The following is an 18648-nucleotide window of genomic DNA, read 5'->3' as shown; positions in this document are numbered from 1 at the left end:
TTAAGATTGTTTTTCACCTAACAAGGGATTAACATTAAGATAGTTGGGAGATTCATGGAAGGATGTCATACATGTCCCACCCAGGAATAGGGGGTGGGGGGAGGTTGCAGGCTGTCAGCTTGTGCTTTGTCTTCAGCTTGCCTTCTGTTCCCTCACCATTTACCCCCTGAACAATTTTGACCCTTAAATCTTTAAGGTTGTTGAAGGTGGAAGATCTCATCTTCTGTAACGTCTTCCTGCTGAATAGGGCATAGAGATGTCCCTACATATGAGTCAATATTGGTCAGTTGGGGAACATATAGGGGAGTTATGAAAGGGGAGGCAGCTGAATCCAACGAGGTCAACATAGATGAACCTCCTTGAGTAGAAAGGATCTGTTAGCTGGAAGTTATGGCAGTGAAGTCTTCACACTAGGAAGGGAGACACCGGAAATGACAAAATAAGGTTAATACTGTTCTGAATAAAAGACCTTGGATAGTTGACCTTTGATAATTTTCCTCCAGTTTAGGAGTTTTAAGCAATCACTAAAGGAAAGAGATCATTTAAAGTGCCAACTTGAGTATTCATGTCAGTTAGAAACCCAGAAATATTTTTGTGGTAATCTAGAATGTATACACAGCATTGTTTTTATGATAGCGCAAGTTTTGTATAACTACTTTGCGCATTTGTATTACTTTAGTATTTAATAGAGAAATGCTATTTTGAGTGTCATTTAGGGCTTTGACCGTGTACTTAAGAGTTTTCATGTGCCAAACAATCTCCAATCTCAAAGAGGGAACAAAGATAAATGCTAGGTGGTCATACCAATGTCACACAAAACATGTCCACCATTGTTTTAAATTTGGAAGGTTAGCTGGGTTGGTAATTGTTTTAATAATGTGTCTGTGCCTCCAGGCAAAACCCAGAGTACAGTGACCTGTCCAGCCTGGGGGAAGCTATGGACAAGTTAGAGTCTCATAGCCATTGGGTCCCAGCAAGGAGCCAGTCATATAATACTGGGCCTCTTTGAAGTGCAGTGGGGATTTCAAGGGCTACTCGATTTCAAGGGCTATTCGGTTTTGGAGAGCCATCCTTTAAATTTGTGTAATAATCTCAAGCCCATATTTGATTGGGGAGTTATGTCTTGACAGTAATCCCCTTTTCTTTAAGTTGCTCCATATGGCATATGGTACTAGGAAGGCATATTTGGAGTCACTGTAGATATTAATTTTTAAGACTTCTGCCAATTGTAGGGCGCCTGGGTGGCTCAGTTGGTTAAGCGACTGCCTTCAGCTCAGGTCATGATCCTGGAGTCCCGGGATCGAGTCCCGCATCAGGCTCCCTGCTCAGCAGGGAGTCTGCTTCTCCCTCTGACCCTCCTCCCTCTCATGCTCTCTGTCTCTCATTGTCTCTCTCGCAAATAAATAAAATCTTAAAAAAAAAAAATTTTTTTTTTAAAAAAATAAAAAAATAAAAAGACTTCTGCCAATTGTAAAGCACAGGTGGGCGCTATTAATTCTGCTTTGGGGAGGTGTATTTGCTGACAGGGCTTTGGCCTCAGCAGTCTGAGTTAAGACTGACTATAGCATACCCGGTTTTTCTTACCCCTCTTTTCCATGAAGCTACTGCCATTGGTAAACCAACTGTCACCTGCATTTTTAATAGGGGCATCTTAAATCTGGTCGACTAGAATAAACAAGATGAATAACCTCTTAACGGTTATGTTCTATACTACAGAAGTATGATGGTCAGGTCCAGGCCTAAGGGTAGCTGGGTTTAAAGTTTGACAGGTTTTAAATATATTTCAGGCATATCTATAAGCATTGCCTAGTGTTTAATAAGTCAGTTTCCCATAATCTCTTGGTGGCTTTTGGTTTCTAAGACACTCTGGACCTGATGTGAGGTCATTACAGTCAGTCATTGTCCCAAAGTAAGCTTTGAGGCTCCTACCAAAAAGACTGTTATATGCTTGGCTAAAGCCTCTATTTGCATTTGTACCTCAATAGAGGTGGCTTCTAGGATAAATATGACTAAGGGATAATTCCATCTGTTTGAGGTAAGGCATTAATATCCTAATTACAAGGAATTACTGGCAAATGAGAGAAGACTTATCAAGAGATAAGGGCATCCAAGTACATCATCCAATCCAGTCATAAAGAAAGTAGGGCCATCCATTATCTCCACAGGTCCATAGTTAACCCTATGGAGTGGGGTGTGCTCTGGCTTTTAGGGAAGGATTTTGTCATCTCAGCCACACAGAACTGGTCAAGGTGCTAGTTGAGTTATATAATTTTTGGGAAATTAATCCTAAATAATCATGCCCATGGGGTCCTGTTATTATCCCCACAGAATAACATGCAATAAGATTATCTATACAGGAGCTATTGTGTAGAAACAGAAAAGCTATTTCTGTGAAGTTTACCTCAAGTTGTCTAGCTTAAGCAAACAACATCTAAGGACAATCAAAACTAAAGGTGCGTTATTGAAACATAATTTTTCTCTTTAAATAACCCTCATTTCCAGAGATAGCCAAATCAAGACTCTTTCGTTTGTAACACAAGTCCAGTTTTAACAAACCTGGCATAATTATTTACATAAGCTCAGCAAGAATAATGATCGTATACATCTTTTAGAATCTGCTCTGCTGGAACCTTTATGAGGAATCTCTAGGTTGAACTTTTAGTAGCCTCTCCAGGCCAGAAGCCAAGCCAAGTACTTGCCATCAGACATGCCTGCAATACCTGTAGATTTGAGCGAATTCCTCTTCACGAGGTCCCCAAAGTATCCTGAGGTTCCTGCACCTGCCAGGAAGTGACATTCTTTACTCACCTGGTGAGGCTGCTGGTAACTCTGTAAAGCAAGGTATCAGGCCAACATTTCCAAGCAGCTTTATAGCTCCAGGTTTCATAAAGTCAGTCTTAGTTCCTCAAAGGTGTTTGGTCAGGGGCACCTGGGTGGCTCAGTTGTTAAGCGTCTGCCTTCGGCTCTGGTCATGATCCCAGGGTCCTGGGATCGAGTCCCGCATCGGGCTCCCTGCTCCGCGGGAAACCTGCTTCTCCCTCTCCCACTCCCCCTGCTTGTGTTCCTGCTCTCTCTCTCTCTCTCTCTGTCAAATAAATAAATAAAATCTTAAAAAAAAAAAAAAAGGTGTTTGGTCATATCTGAGTCTATGCATGTCTCTCAAATATGACATTCCAGTCAGAGCCTTGGTAAAATAACCAACATTTCCAGTGGTGTCCTGTTACAAGGAGAAGATTCTTACTGAACTTATGCAAATGATTATGATTGCCATGGAAGAACGAATACTTACTGAGACCTTTTGAATGAGAGGGTTCAGGTAGAGAGAAAAGTTAAATGTTTTAATTTGCTTTATTATTATTTCTGTATATTACTGATGTCTTAAGAGAAAGTCTTAGTCTGGAAGAGCAAATAGTAAAGAGCCAGCAGTGTTTCAAACGAGAGTTACAACACTATAATCTTTTAGTTCATTTAGTCCCATGTTACTAATTCTTGTTTAGTTTGAATGCAGCCTTAGTTCTCCTTAAAGATGAAACATTTTACAAGAGAATAACTATAAATGACAAGACTAAAAAATGGATATGGTTAAACATCTGATGAGAGGTTACAATGTAGCTGGCAAGGAAATCCGGTTATTTCTGTGACACATAACACTTTAATAATCAAAATAGAGTGATGATGACCTTTTACCAGAAGGTAACATACCAAACAAACAAGCCTAATTAGTCAACGAGACTTTGTTCATGATTTAAATCTTGGGCAAGTTTGTTAAAACCTTAGAAAGTTTTAAAGCACATACCTAAATAGGATTAGGATGTTAAAGACCTGATAAAGGCAAAACATAAACTGGTTTTCTGAGCAGACAAAAGAGAAAAAAACCTTTGTTTACATATTCTTATCAAGAGCAGACAACAATTCAAGAAAACTTGTCTTTTTGAACAGAGAGAAAGCAGACTTTCAACCTTATACCAATGTACTTATCCACTCATTTCAATCTTTTTTTTTATTATTTTTTTATTTTTTATTTTTTTGAAGATTTTATTTATTTATTTGAGAGAGAGAGACTGAGAGAGAGAGCACATGAGAGGGGGGAGGGTCGGGAGGGTCAGAGGGAGAAGCAGACTCCCTGCCGAGCAGGGAGCCCGATGCGGGACTCGATCCAGGGACTCCAGGATCATGACCTGAGCTGAAGGCAGTCGCTTAACCAACTGAGCCACCCAGGCGCCCCATCCACTCATTTCAATCTTAAGGTCCATCCTGACCACACCTAAAATTCCGTTCCAGAGTTTTCCCATCACAAACCTTCTACAACTTTCTTTTGCATTCAGATTTTGTCCCAAGCCATCTCTCCAAACAACCATCTTATTTAGGACAAAATTACCTTCTTTTACCTTCATTCCCATTCCTTATATCTTCCTACATTTCTATATACAGAGTTGTTTCCCTTATTTCCATCAGTCTTAATTACATTTAGCAGAATTTTGCACTCTTAGAAACCTTAGTCTCCAGTGAAGACTAAGTAGTAACCAATTGTGGACTGTTACACCAGAATTCTTTAGATGGCAAATTTATGAATCAGTTAAGCACAAAACATGCTTACCAACAGATTAAACATCCTTAGTTTCTTTGCAATAAGAAGTCAAAAGCACAAACCTACATCTAGTAATCAATGATTTAGCCCTTTTATGCTATTTGGAAGAGACCTAGATGTCCAACGAATTTAATCCCATTTATCATCCAAGCAAAACTTTAAAATTTCAGGTTACCAGAGACTTTGAAAGCTATCTTAACAATTACCCATGAAAACTTTGAGACAATCATCATTTTAGTCATCTTTTTGCTAAACAATTTGCAAAGAGATAACACGAGCTTATTTGACCTTCAGCAAACCTGGATAGAATAAAAGTTTCACGTTTACTGCTGATAACTTAAAAGACATGTCTATCTTAATTAAACCAATAACCTCAAATTAGTTTAAATATTGAATTATGTTCCACCTGGATCCTCTCCATTGTCAATTTTTACCTGAGACACTAGTGGGGAAATCTGGAGTAGGTGGTATTAAGTCCAGGGGGTGCTCTTCTTGCTCCTTGACAGTGAAGGGAGAAGGAGCCATGGTGCCTGAGGCACTGAGGATGGTCTAGAAGCCAGTTATGCAGGTCGCACCCAAGGTGGTGCAAAAACAGGAGAAGAGGGAGGGGGAGATAGAAGAGGCAAAGTGCTGGGGCGCCTGGGTGGCTCAGTCGTTAAGCGTCTGCCTTCGGCTCAGGTCATGATCCCAGGGTCCTGGGATCGAACCCCGGATCGGGCTCCCTGCTCCATGGGAAGCCTGCTTCTCCCTCTCCCGCTCCCCCTGCTTGTGTTCCCTCTCTCGCTGCGTCTCTCTCTGTCAAATAAATAAAATCTTTAAAAAAAAAAAAAGAGAGAGAGGCAAAGTGCTGCCAGAAGGCAGAGAAGAGGGTTCCTGGTTCTAGAGCTCACCAGCTCCAACAGAGGAGCAGACGCCATGTTTCCCCGCCAACAAGGGGGGGAATAAGCAGTCCATGTCCGACAGAAGACAGGGAATTTCCCCAAAACAAAGGGAGTTTCAGCAGCTGCTTGGGAATATTCCTTAAGATCCTTGTCCTGAGGTAGACTAACCACAGATGGCTCCAGTTATAGCCATTAACCCAGGAAATGAGGGAGAAGCCCCTACATCTATTAGGAAGAATAATGAGAGAGAGTCAAAGTCCCCTTTGGGGTGGCCTGTGTTTCCTCCAGCAAACCTGGGTTTACTTGGAGAGGCCTATTTAGATAATTATCATCCAATATGTTGGGGAGGGTGGGTTACAAGCCAACACATTCAGGCAAACACATTCTGCAAGAGGCCCTTAGGTCGGGGTCCTGGTGTAGAGCAGTGAAGGCCTACGTACAAGCAGTGAAGGTACCGTAGGTCCATCTGCCCTGTTTCCTGCAGAAGAGATCTAACTGACAGATCCTGAGGCCATGCAGTGTTACAGGAGCTCAGTCCTTTCCTAAATTTTGCAATCTGAATTGTTTCCAGTAGGTTAAAAGGCACCCTTCCTTGGGAACCGAAGAAGAAGCCTACTGAGGCCATGCTCCCAGAAAAGTAAAGGAGGTCCATTACCAAATCCCCCCTGACTCCCAGGTGGTGTCCCACACAGGTTATGTCAGAGGTTTCGTGTGTCAAAAGTGACCAGAGTCGTCCCTCAAACAAAAATCACTGTTGATCACCATCCTGCTTTCCTGTGAAGGCATTCCTGCCATAAAAGGCCCTGAAGGGATGCCGGCATCCCTCCCCTCCCCCCCCAGTCACATCCTAGACTGCCTATGGGTGCCTGGTGAATGGACTGAAAAATGATGCTGTGTCGTCCTGTGCCCTGATGGTTGCATACTGCCCTGCCATTTCTAACCCATGGAAGATACTGGAAAAGTTTTACAAGGGGGAAATTACCAAATTTTGTAGCTTTAAGTAGTTAGTAGAGGACATTGACGGTGAATAGTAAAGATGGAAATCCATCATGGTCTAAGTGACATTCCAACACATGTGGTCTTTATAAAGTCAACTTCCCTAGGAAATGGTCCCCAGTTGGGTTTTAATTCCATCTGGTACTGGTTTCAGCTGGCTCCCAGTGGAGGTCCCATGGCCAGAAGCAGCTAGACCAGGGATGTGGAGGGGATCACATTAGATCAGTCAGGAGGAAACTTCACATGGGAGTCTTAAGGTTGGCAGCCATCCTGGTGACTTAGGTGTCCCCAAGACAGACAACTTTGTATAAGGACAGGAATAAAGAGTGGGCATCAAGTTTCTGGGTCTTATTACCATCCCGGACAGGGCACTAACTTCCAGCCAAAAGGCAGGCTTTCTCCTCCCCAGAGAGTAGCCATGGGCTAGAGGATTACAGGCTGAGCTATTGACATGAAAATGTTCCAATAAGACCATACTCCTTGAAGAGCTATAGAAATTGAAAGTAAAGGAAAAGAGAAAGTACTCACCAAGTTTGTACCGAAGCTCAGAGTTCAGATGCAAAGACTCAAAGCCCCACGTTGGGCACCATATGATGTGGTTTTGGAATATAGGTGAAGTTTGGTGGGGGGGAGGTCTCGAGTCAACAGCCAAGAAAGAATTCTTGAGACGTCTCTGGTGTAGAATGGTGGCTTTATTAAAGCACAGAGACAGGACCCTTGGGGAGAAGGAGCTGCTGCCCCTGGGGTTGTGGGGGAGCTGATTATATACTATGGGGTCGGGGAGGTTAGGAAAAAGGGAGGTTTCAAAAGGATTTTCATGTGTTAAAGAAGACTCGGGGGATACTGGAGGCCTTGCCATTGTCAAAGTTGTTTTCTCCTCTAGCAAGGCATTAACATTAAGATAGTTGGGAGATTCCTGGAAGGATGTCATACATGTCCCACCCAGGAATAGGGGGTGGGGGGAGGTTGCAGGGTGTCAGCTTGTGCTTTGTCTTCAGCTTGCCTTCTGTTCCCTCATCAGAGGTACGTTGTGCTAATAAGTACATTTGTTAACTAGTTTCAGATTTTTTTTTATTGTTTATTAATATGATTAGGTAGACTTTCTTAAAAAAAAAAAGTTTACTGGTCATTGGCATTTCTTCTTTAATGACTCACTTATCCATGCCCCTTAATATTTTTATCTGGTTTTAGAGTTTTTTTTCCTCTGTTGATTTAGAAGATACGGAGGATTAGCTTTTCATTTTTCAATTATTTTTTTCCTTTTTTAGTTTTTTAAACTTTTGATTGTTGGTTTTGTCATATAAAAGTTTTATACTTTCATGTAATTAATCCCTCAGTCTTTTGATGTACTTATTTCTACATTTGGTATCATGCTTAAAAAAACATTCCCTACTTTAAATAATTATATTTACTGGGTTTTTAATGGTTTCTTCTAATATATTGTTAGTACATCTGGATTTTTTAAGATTATGGTATAATGTAGGAATCTGTGTTTTATTTTAGTGGCATTTGTTAAATAAACGATCATTTTTCCATCCATCTAAAATGTACTTCCCTCTTTCTCTTTTAATGAAGAAAATGGTTAAGGGTACTTCAGTTTTTTTCTCACTGACCCCCTGTGGTATCAAGTTAAATATCCAGTTCTTAAGTGAACTAGGGCCTTTAGGGCCTCTGTTTTTATACTTTTATTTCCCTTCCTTTTGATCTTTTGAGCTTCTGTATTTTTTTTTTTTTTAGATTTTTTTTTAATTTATTTATTTGACAGAGAGAGATATAGCGAGAGAGGGAACACAAGCAGGGGGAATGGGAGAGGAGGAAGCAGGCTTCCTGCTGAGCAGGGAGTCCGAGATGTGAAGCTCCATCCCAGGACCCTGGGATCACGACCTGAGCCGGAAGTAGACGCTTAATGACTGAGCCACCCAGGCGCCCCTATATTCTAAATTATTCTATATTCTTGTGTGAGTACTACTTTTGCATGGATTTTAGACACTGATTCAGATTATAACCTTATTTTGGTTCTTATCAAACATTTACGATGTTCTAATTATTGAACAAAACCTAAATGTTTCTGTCATCTGTAGCTTCAGAAATTACTTTTTAATCTTAAATTCATTCCTTAAGGTTTACTGTATATGTAAAACACTGTACTAGGCATGGGGATATACATGATCCTGCCTGAGGGCCCTACCTATGTAATGGGAAAACAGGCTAGTTAACAGGCAGTTATGAAGCACTGTTAGCACTAAGAGGTTTTTTGAGGCGGGGATGATGGCCTCCCAGAGAAAACAACATCTTAGGTAAAACCGTAAGAATGAGTAGGCTGAGTAGCTATTAACCAGGTGAGTAGCCTAGAGTGTTTGCTTGTAGGGGCTGAGAAGAAGGAAAAAATTTGGAAACCAGAAGCAAAAAAAAAAAAAAAAAAAAAAGGCATTTTGCCCCGGGGAAACTGAAAGGCCTTATCTTTGGAGGGTGAAGCTGATGGAGAGGAGGGAGTGGTTAGACTGGCTAGCAAGTTACAGAAGAATCCTTATAGAGCCTCGGGCAATGGATTTTAAGCAAGTGAAGTTTTCAGGTTTACAGTCTAGAAAAATCATTCTTGGTCCCTGCAGTGAGGAGAATGGATTGAAGTTGACAGTTGTGAACTGGGGGCTTCCCAAACTTTTTCAGTCTTGCAGGTTAGAATTAAAGATAGCCTAAATTAACATAGAGTAGTAGGAATAGACACTGATAAACTTAGATATCTAGAAAGTAAGATTAAAGGGTGTGGTGAATGAATGAGGGGAGCGGGAGGAATCCAGGACCGGCCCAGCAGTCTGCTTTCGATTGGTGTAGAGGTAGGGGAAGAAACAGGTTTTAGACTTGTTGCATGTGAACTGCATCATTAACCTGAGGAGGTCTTAAGTATTATTGGATGCAAAGGTCTAACACTTAGGAGAGAGATGGATAACCTATGAATTTGGGAATCACCTCATGATGACCAGAGCCTTAGAAATGAGTAAGTGCTGTGGGGAGAGCAAGTGTGGAACCCTGAGGAACACCCACATTTAATTCCAAAGAAGAGGCTTGGGTAGAGAGGAACTGGGAAATTAGGATCCAAGTGGCGAGAGAACTCTTCAAAGAGAGTCATTCACATAAATGCTGCTAATGGGGCAAGTAAGCATAAAGATTGGTGTGTCCTGTAGATTTAGTAATGAATAGTTCTTTTGCATGGTAAGCATGATGAGATAAAAGGGTTTTTTTTTTTAAGTTGCTTTTTAACAAGGGAAATTTTTTCTGTTTTCTTTAAGTGATTTTTTTCTCCCATGTGTTTGAATAATAGGAAGGTCCAAACAGTCTGATTAATGAAGAAGAGTTCTTTGATGCTGTGGAAGCTGCTCTTGACAGACAAGATAAAATAGAGGAACAGGTATATCTTTTATTAAAAATTCTAACACTAGGCATTCCTTGATGTATGTTATTTTATATAAATGGAATTTGAAAACTGTGAACCTAATAAAAATGAACTGTGAACCTAGAAAATGAACTGTGTCTATACTGAGTCACAAAGGTAGAAGAATCTTTACAAGTCAGTTCTTTCATTGATGAATTTTTAAGCAGTAGAAAGGAGACCACTGATCACTTAAAGGAATCATGCATAATTAACATGAAACTAAATGGAAATATTCTGCCTATTCCCCTTGAAGTATCCAACTTTATTGTCTATTAAGAACAAGCGTATGTTTAATCTGAGTGAAACAGTCTGAATTTCTCTGTATCACAGTTACCAACCATATGAATTCACAAGGAAGATGACCAAGAATTAACTCCTTTATTGCTTTCACCACCTTCACCTTCGATATCTTCCTCACTTTTAACTTTGCTCAGTATTTTATCATTATCAAATTCACAGCAGTTATACCCAGCTATTTCTGTGGAAATTGAAGGAAAACATTTCTTAAATCCTTCAACTCTAGTCTCAGGATTAATTTGATCCTTTGCATCCTTTTAATTCTGTAACAATGCAGTTACCATATATTACCACTAGATGGTACTTAAGGGTGAATTTTAGTTACTCTTCCCAGGGCTTTAAGTATCTTGCAAATAAATTCTTAAGTGTATCGGTTATACTACAAATGAACTTGCATAGAAAAGTTGGCTTTTTCATTCCTGTCATTGCTAAGGGAGTCATGGCCATTATGCCTATTCACTGGTCTGTCTCCCTGAGGGTAAATCACCTGCAATAGTGACTTTTGCTTTTCATGTTTATCTTTCATTATTTTTTTTCTAAATCAGTGATAAAAAGTTTTGTTACATTCATTTATAAAGCTTATTAGTCATTTTTTATGCTGAAAAAAGATGCTATGCAGCATTCAATAAGAATGGAAGCTTTCAGTTCCTAAATGAGCTCCATTTTTAGATGCCTAAAGTATTACCTGAAGAAGTATCTTAGTGTTGGCTTTTTAAATGTTTTTTTTTTCCTTCTTATTCTTCACATTGATTTTTTTTTGTTTTGTTTTTGTTGTAATCTAAGTTGTGGTATTTTGGGGAGAGTAGGTCAAGACAACTTCAGTCTTAGTCTTGCAAGCGACTGTGGCTGTAAACGTACTGCTTAAATTCTCTGGGCCTTGGTTTTCTAATATGTAAAACAAGGAGTTACACAAGATGGTTCAAATCATCACTTCTGACTCTAAAATGCTACTCTACCAAATACGGTGGTTGAGTTGGAGTTTAAGAGGATCGATGAAAACTTTTGTAAACTTTAGAAAAAAAAATATTCATGGGTCTATTTGATTTTAGTCTGTTCTTGACACTGTGGTAGATACTCTGCAAAATGGGTCATTAAACAGACCGTGATCTCATGATCTCACCTCATGGGCATGTTGATATCACAAGGGTAATTATAGTGTGGTAATGCTCTAGAATAGTAAGCGTCAGTAATCCGTGAAATTAGTTCCAAAGATTCAGATCATTTCCCTCGTTGTATACAGTAAATTTTGCACAGGACTCCCAGCAGCACAGCCACTACTAAGGTATTCTTCAGTGACACATTTTTGAGTTTACATGGTTCTACATTATTTACCAACATAAGGAAAGAAATTTTCAGTGAAGTGGTGAGTGAGCAATGAGATCTTAGCAGTTCTGTTCAGATAGTGTTGAATAGAAATTACCACTTGTCTTCTGCATAGTTAGAAGATGAGCACACACACAACACAGCACGGCTTCTGGTACTTTATATTTAGTAGATACTGAATAAGTGAGAAGAAACTGGGCAAGTTCAGGAGGAGGAAGGAAGTTAAGTGGCAGTTTAACAGGAGTGACACAGTGGGTTGAAGGCTGAACACGTTCATGGAAAGGAGATAAAGATATCCGTGCTATGTTCTTTGTAACACAACTGAAGCAAATGACAGTGGTTCAAATGGTATGGCCCTGCACAACCCTGATGAAGTGGAATGATTAGAATAATTTGGCCAGAGTTTAGATATAAGAAATTACTTCAACAGCAGTGTTAATACGGATTCATGGTAAATAATGCCATACCGGTATTGGAGAGTCTGGCAAATTCAAAGAACCAATCCCTACTCAAAGTGGTATGTATGGAGTCTGAAAGAAGAGATTGAATTAGAATACATGAAGTAAGTGTCAGGACATGGCAAGGCTTGAACCTTCAGAGTATTTTTGTAATTCAAATATTTATAAGTACTAAAGTGTTCAGTCATTAAATGTTGGTAGTTTCAGGTTATAGTATTCATTCTTAAGCTGCAAAGTATACCTTAAAACCCTCCCACCTAATGTTATATGTTTTCTTAGTCACAGAGTGAAAAGGTCAGATTACACTGGCCTACATCCATGCCATCTGGAGATGCCTTTTCTTCTGTGGGGACTCATAGATTTGTCCAAAAGGTAAGCTAATGTCAGAGTTTACTGGAAATATATATTGTTCTTCACTGTTGATGGAACTATCTTGTTGTATAAGTTTTCCCTTTTCTTGAATTTAGGAATGAGATTTTTTTGGTATTGTATACTTTCTTCCATATACATCCTCCAAAACAGTTAGAAATTTTCTTCTGAATATGTTCTTTCTTTTTTGTTTAAGGGGAAAGGGGGGATGGGGGATATAGGGAATGGCTAGTCCAAGATAGTTAACCAGAAGCAGAACCAGTTATGTTAAATCACTTTTTCTTTGGGGTTAAGTGATATTATTTTGTATTATTGGAAGCACTGCATTCTTTTTAGAAAGATTTTGGAGCATAAACCATAATAGGTGCATGAAGTCAGCACTTGCTGCTAAGCTTGTTTCATATAGTGCTTTGTTCTCTCTTTCTTTATCTTGTGTTTGGAAGTTGGTACTGAATGCTCTGTTGTGCCTTTGTTCTGATTACTTGGTTTTTTCTTTGTCTGTCTCTGGTAGCCCTATAGTCGCTCTTCCTCCATGTCTTCCATTGATCTAGTCAGTGCCTCTGACGATGTTCACAGATTCAGCTCCCAGGTACTGTATGACTGTATAGAGTGGACTTGAGTCTGTCTGTGCTATATTTCGGCCTGCTTTCCCAGTTCCTAGATATCTTTTGGTTAGGCCACTTGTTTTGGTTTTGAGTTTTAAATAGTAACAATAAGCATTAAAAAGGCAAAAAAAAGGCCTTCCTTATCTACTAAATAGTTCCTCTGTCAGGCTTGCATGTGCCCTTTGTATCCTCTGCTGTGAATAGCTTGGAATTTTGCCATATAGGAGGTACTCCTGAAAGATTTCAAATTGAAGTGAAACAAGTAGAAGATACCTGGTTTTTAAATACCATGTAGTATCTTTCTTCAGACAGGATTCAGCAACTTTGATGAGCATGGTTTACAGGATACGTTACAGCATAAAAGCAGGTTTAAGCAGCCCCACTTCAAATCTAATTTAAAGTACCTCATAATTCAACAAGGAAGTTTCTTTTTAAAATATTTGTCTCATTACTCTTGTCATACTAAGCTCCATTGAACTGATTTTATTTTTGTTATGCACATTACCCTTGAATGTTGTAAATTAATATTCTTGTTCAGATGCATTATTAAGTATTTAGGAATTTAAGACAGGAAGCTAGATGATTGCAGTCCCTGCCTCCATAATAAAGTCAAAGTATTATCGAAGGAATGTTTTTTAATATCAGCATTAGTTTTTAAAGTTTTTCAATCCTTATATCTTTGCCATTCAGCTTTGTATTTTTATGGTGATTGTATTTTACATTATGTTAGCTTATGTTAAGAAGCTGAGCTCTCTAGTGTGAATGACTGAGTTTAAATCCTGGTTAGTTGTATGATCATGGACAACTTTTTTAACTCTTCTGTGCTTCACTTCTGTGATTTAGCTAGGACTGTGATCTCGCTAAAGCCTGGCATTTTGTAAATGCTAGATATGTGTGAGCTTTTATTAGCTATTATATAGCTATCTATTAGCTATTATTATACAATTTCTTTGAATAATCAAAATTTTCTACATTATTTTTTCTCTATCAGAGTATACTCGACCCTTGAATAACATGGGGGTTGGAGCACCGACCCCCCCCTCAGTCAAAAATCCACATACAACTTTTGCTTCCCCAAAAACTTAACTACTAATAGTTCGTAATAGTTTATAATAATATAAACAGTTGATTAACATATATTTTATGTTATATGTATCATATACTGTATTCTTACAATAAGGTAACTTAGAGAAAGAAAAATGTTATTAAGAAAATTGTAAAGAAGAGAAAATACATTTACAGTACTGCTCTATATTTATCAAAACAAATCCACATATAAGTGGACCTGTGCAGTTCAAACTCGTATTGTTCAAGGGTCAACTGTATTCTGTAATTATTTTTTAAAGTCATAATTTAGAACAGATTTCTTAGTTTACACTTAGGAATAAAATTTACATTTGTTTTTTAACTATGCAGTAAAGAAGAAAATGAAGGTTAAGACTCAAAGTGTATTTTTTTACTTTTGCTGCTTTTTTTCTCCTTGAACTTTTTTGAGAAAGAGATGTATCAGTTCTGCATCAGAAATCGCCCAGAACCAAACTTATTCCAGTATTTCTTAATTTTGTTCATTTATGAAAGCTTTTTAAAAGCATCTCATATTCACAATAAATCAGTGCCAAAACTAGATAATATTGGGATACTTTGGTTTATTCTGCTACACTCCACCTGGCATTAAAATAATAAAGTAACAGACTAAAGCTCATCAGTACTGGTCACCATGTACCCTTAAATTATACAAATACACAGGCTATAAATGAAAATGTAATGAGAGCAGTAAAAGAGGGTAAGCCACAATAGATGCCTAAGAATTAAGGCTTCAGGATGCCCACCTTGGACCCAAGCTATAGAGCTTTAAAACACCTGAAATTCTTCAAGTATAGATGAATATATTAGAGACACAGGAGCCCAGATTTTTACAAGACTTTGCCAAATTGTAGCATACTTTTTAATATTTTGTGTAACTTGTGTATAAGTTGAGAAAGATCTTTCTGGTGAAATTTTTTAAATATATGTGATGCTCATGATAATTCAGATTCTGTTTTTAGCTTTTAATTATTGTACTGTTTTATATGCCAAAAGAGGCAAAATTGCAGGAAAAATGACATTGAGCTCTTTAAGTATTTATTGTCCTTGCTAAAGTATTTGTTGTCATTAGCAGACTTGGGCTCTGGCAGTTAAGCTCTTTCCCCCCTTTATGTCCATAGTGACACTTGATTATTGTCGTAATTATTTATTTAACCCCTCCCCTGTTTATTGTACAATAATACCTTCTAATTTAGCAGAACTAGAAAGTAGAGTAGATAAAATCACATACTGATAAACACACACACTTTAGTAATTGTCTTTTTCTACCAAAGTAGGCAATTTCGTATATACTATTTTGTAACCAGCTTTTTTTTGTTTTGTTTTGGTTTTTTGTTTATAATTAAGCCCATTTTCCCATCGGTAAACATGGGTCCTAATCTCCTTGTCTGTTACTATGGATGTGCATACAGGACTTACCTACTCACCTAATATTGAACATTTATTTTCAGTTTGTCTCTATTATAAATAAATATTATAAATAGTGTTACAGGAGCATCCTGATATACAGAACATCCATGTGTGTGTATATATATATCTTTGTACACTTTGTACAGTTATTTCCTTAGAATACATTTCTAGAAGTAGAATTAAGACAAAAGCCATAAACACTTCTGAGGTTTTTTTATTCTTAATGCCAAACTGTTCACTTAAAAAGTTGAACCAGCTACACTCCCAGTTCAGTTTTCTTTTGTTACGTTGACACTGAGTATTATAATTCAGCTAATTTTTGCCAGTCTGATAGACTAAAAGTAGTATTTTTGCTTCTTGGCCTTTTGCATTTCTTCGGTGAATTGACTATTCATGTCCTGTCCATTTTTCTTTTGGGTTAACAGTACACTGTTAATTTGTTATTAATAAATTATTCTATCCAACAAATCCCTCTGACTCTGTAACAATAAGCATAGTTGTATTCCTTTCACATGAGTAAGAGAAAAGAGGTCTGAGCAGTCTTTGAATCCTTCTGGACTTTTGTTCATTAGAATTTTGTTCATTACATTTTTGTTTTATCATCAATAAAAATTTCTGAATTGATAATGTTAGAAAAATCCAGTTAGCCTCCATTTGACATACTGAGTGACTCAAATGGGAGGTGGAAGAAAAGACTAGAATTGGTGTGCCATCATCTCTTATTTTAAATGTGCTTTATCTCCATTTTTCATAGGTCATTTGCTAAGATGCTGTGTATGTCCGCTTATTTTCAACTCTAGGTCCAAAAAAATCAAGGGCATGATTCCTGAAATTATTTTAGTCTGATTAAAACTAGTGAACACTATTAAAGCAGATGAAACCTGCCTTAGTGATTTTGATCCAGTCTTTTCTTTTTTAAAGTGATAGCAGATGTTACTAGTAATAGTATTTCCTAGTGTATCAAATTTTGAGCCTACTAAAATGGTAAATTTGGCTTGTGTTTATTCTTGTCATCCAACTTAATGGCCCCTTGTTTCCCAATTATTTTTGATATGCAGTCATAACTAAAAACAATAAACAGAGCAGATCATTAGGGTAGATTCGAATTGTCAGTGTGGTCACGAATGCCCGAGTCACTGCCCCAATAGTAAGTAACACTTACTACTTCAGATTTTATTGCAGTGAACGTGAAATTCATTATTATAGTGAGATTTTACCTGTATCACCTCTCTTCTTAATCTCAGTGATACTACCTCAAGTAAGATGCCATAATGGATAAAGATACCATGATGAAAGCTTTGCAGAGATGGTTACTACAGTAATTGGGTACTTCGATTTCTTTAATTTCCTAGAAGCACAGCACTAAATTCATCTTGTTTATTTCTTTGCTGAACTTTTTCAAGCCCTCTTAAGTCAGGGAAGTACGTAGGAACAAAAGGCTGAACACTTCTCCGTAGGTGCAGTGGTAACACAGTAGTAATACTATTTTTCATCTGTCTAAGAAGACGATGTTAAATGTGCTTACTGTACATTCTTTTAACCTATGTAAATAGCTTTCACTTCATATTTGTGAAATCTAGTTTCTTTGGGATCAAAACACAAAAATATCTTCTTGTTATTCGAACATTTGAAATAAGTTAGCAGGAATCATCTCCCAAACAAAAATACAATTACCTGCATACTTTATGACAAAAGAGCTTAAACTGGCACTAAATTTTTTTGAAACAGAACTCTTTTTTAACAGAGTAAAATCCTTTACATTCTTCTTTCACAAGTGGCCTACTTAAAGTAGGTCTTTTTCTGGGAAGCATTTCTTTCTGCTTCTAATCTCATAGTAAATGTTGGTGTTCTCAACTCCTAGTATCCCACCTACAAAGTACATATTCATATCTAAAAATTTTTAAGATCTTTGGTTCTAAAAAGGGTAAAAGTTTCCCAATCAGTGTGGACACAGATAAATGAGTCAAGCCAGTGCTACAGCAGTTGTTCGATTTATGCATACTAACTGGAACTCTCTTTGTTCCTTCCTCTTTGGGAACTCGGGTACGTTTTGTATGTCTTCATAACTTGGAAATCCTGCATTAGTCCTCCTTATTCTCTCAGAGCAGATTTCAAAATTAGAGAGGCACACAGATTTTTCCAGGCAGCCCCTGGAGTTATATTTTCTAATGAAGCCTTTATACAATTACAGAATATGGAGCGCCTGGCTGGTATGCACCTCTTGATCTGGGGGTCATGAGTTTGAGCTCTGCATTGGGTGTAGAGATTACTTAAATACATAAACATTGTAAAAAAAATTTTTTTAAGTTTTTAAGTTATAGAATGTACTATTTGTCACATTTTTAAATTTCAAGTCTGTAGCCCAACACCATTAGGGTTTTGAGGATTATGAATAAAGATATAAAATGTTACGTTAGTGCTTTATTTAGTACAAAAATAGATTGTAGAACCTCAGTATAAAATTTTTATCAAAAACTTTTATGATTATTACCAATTAGGGAGATTCTTAAAGCCATACCTACAAGCAAAAATGCATTCTGAAATCTAGAAAACTTTATGTAGACATACATGTCACTGTAACATATTGATAACATCCTTTTGTGTAGAAAAATTATACCCCCAGAGTTAATAATTTTAGCAATTTTTGCCCTCAAAGCATTACTGTATTTATTTCAAAATATGTGTAAACCTGGTTCTTATTCTGTATCCCTAATGAATGCAGTAGATTTTATGTAAAATAAGTAGTTAAACTTAAGAATAAATTAAGTGGAAGTATATTATACACATTTCCAACTCTTCCCTGCCTTCTCTTTTTTTTTTTTTTTAAAGATTTTATTTATTTATTTGAGACAGAGAGAATGAGAGAGACAGAGAGCACATGAGAGAGGGGAGGGTCAGAGGGAGAAGCAGGCTCCCTGCCGAGCAGGGAGCCCGATGCGGGACTCGATCCCGGGACTCCGGGATCATGACCTGAGCCGAAGGCAGTCGCTTAACCAACTGAGCCACCCAGGCGCCCCTTCCCTGCCTTCTCTTAATGTACTTATTATATAAAACAAAACTATGATGTAAAGGTTAGAAAATGGAGCTTAGAAAAAGTGTCTCTGTGTACATGATTAAAATAGAAAGTCCTTCAGAAACCATCTTTTTATCACTTCACTTCTGTTTATAAACACGTTTCAAACTAGGAGAGTTTGCAAATAGCACTCAC

At 37.8% G+C, this 18648-nt stretch overlaps 1 protein-coding gene across 3 annotated transcripts in view; it reads left to right on the top strand.

Annotated features, from left to right (window-relative positions):
- CERT1 (ceramide transporter 1) overlaps positions 1-18648 on the top strand; it is a 113697-nt gene that overhangs the window by 77482 nt on the left and 17567 nt on the right. For 2 of the 3 annotated variants that reach the window (XM_044916913.1, XM_021701986.2), the window contains exons 9-10: positions 9785-9871; positions 12253-12345. In XM_044916913.1, coding sequence (XP_044772848.1) covers positions 9785-9871; positions 12253-12345 — 180 coding nt within the window. Of the gene's footprint in view, positions 1-9784; positions 9872-12252; positions 12346-12853; positions 12932-18648 lie in introns of all 3 variants that reach the window. The other variant, XM_044916914.1, reaches the window with a different exon arrangement.

This window comes from Neomonachus schauinslandi, chromosome 7, assembly GCF_002201575.2.
Source record: "Neomonachus schauinslandi chromosome 7, ASM220157v2, whole genome shotgun sequence".
NCBI classification, from domain to species: Eukaryota; Metazoa; Chordata; class Mammalia; order Carnivora; family Phocidae; genus Neomonachus; species Neomonachus schauinslandi.
The sequence above is the reverse complement of the archived record's forward strand: the minus strand, read 5'-3'. Positions and strand labels throughout refer to the sequence as shown.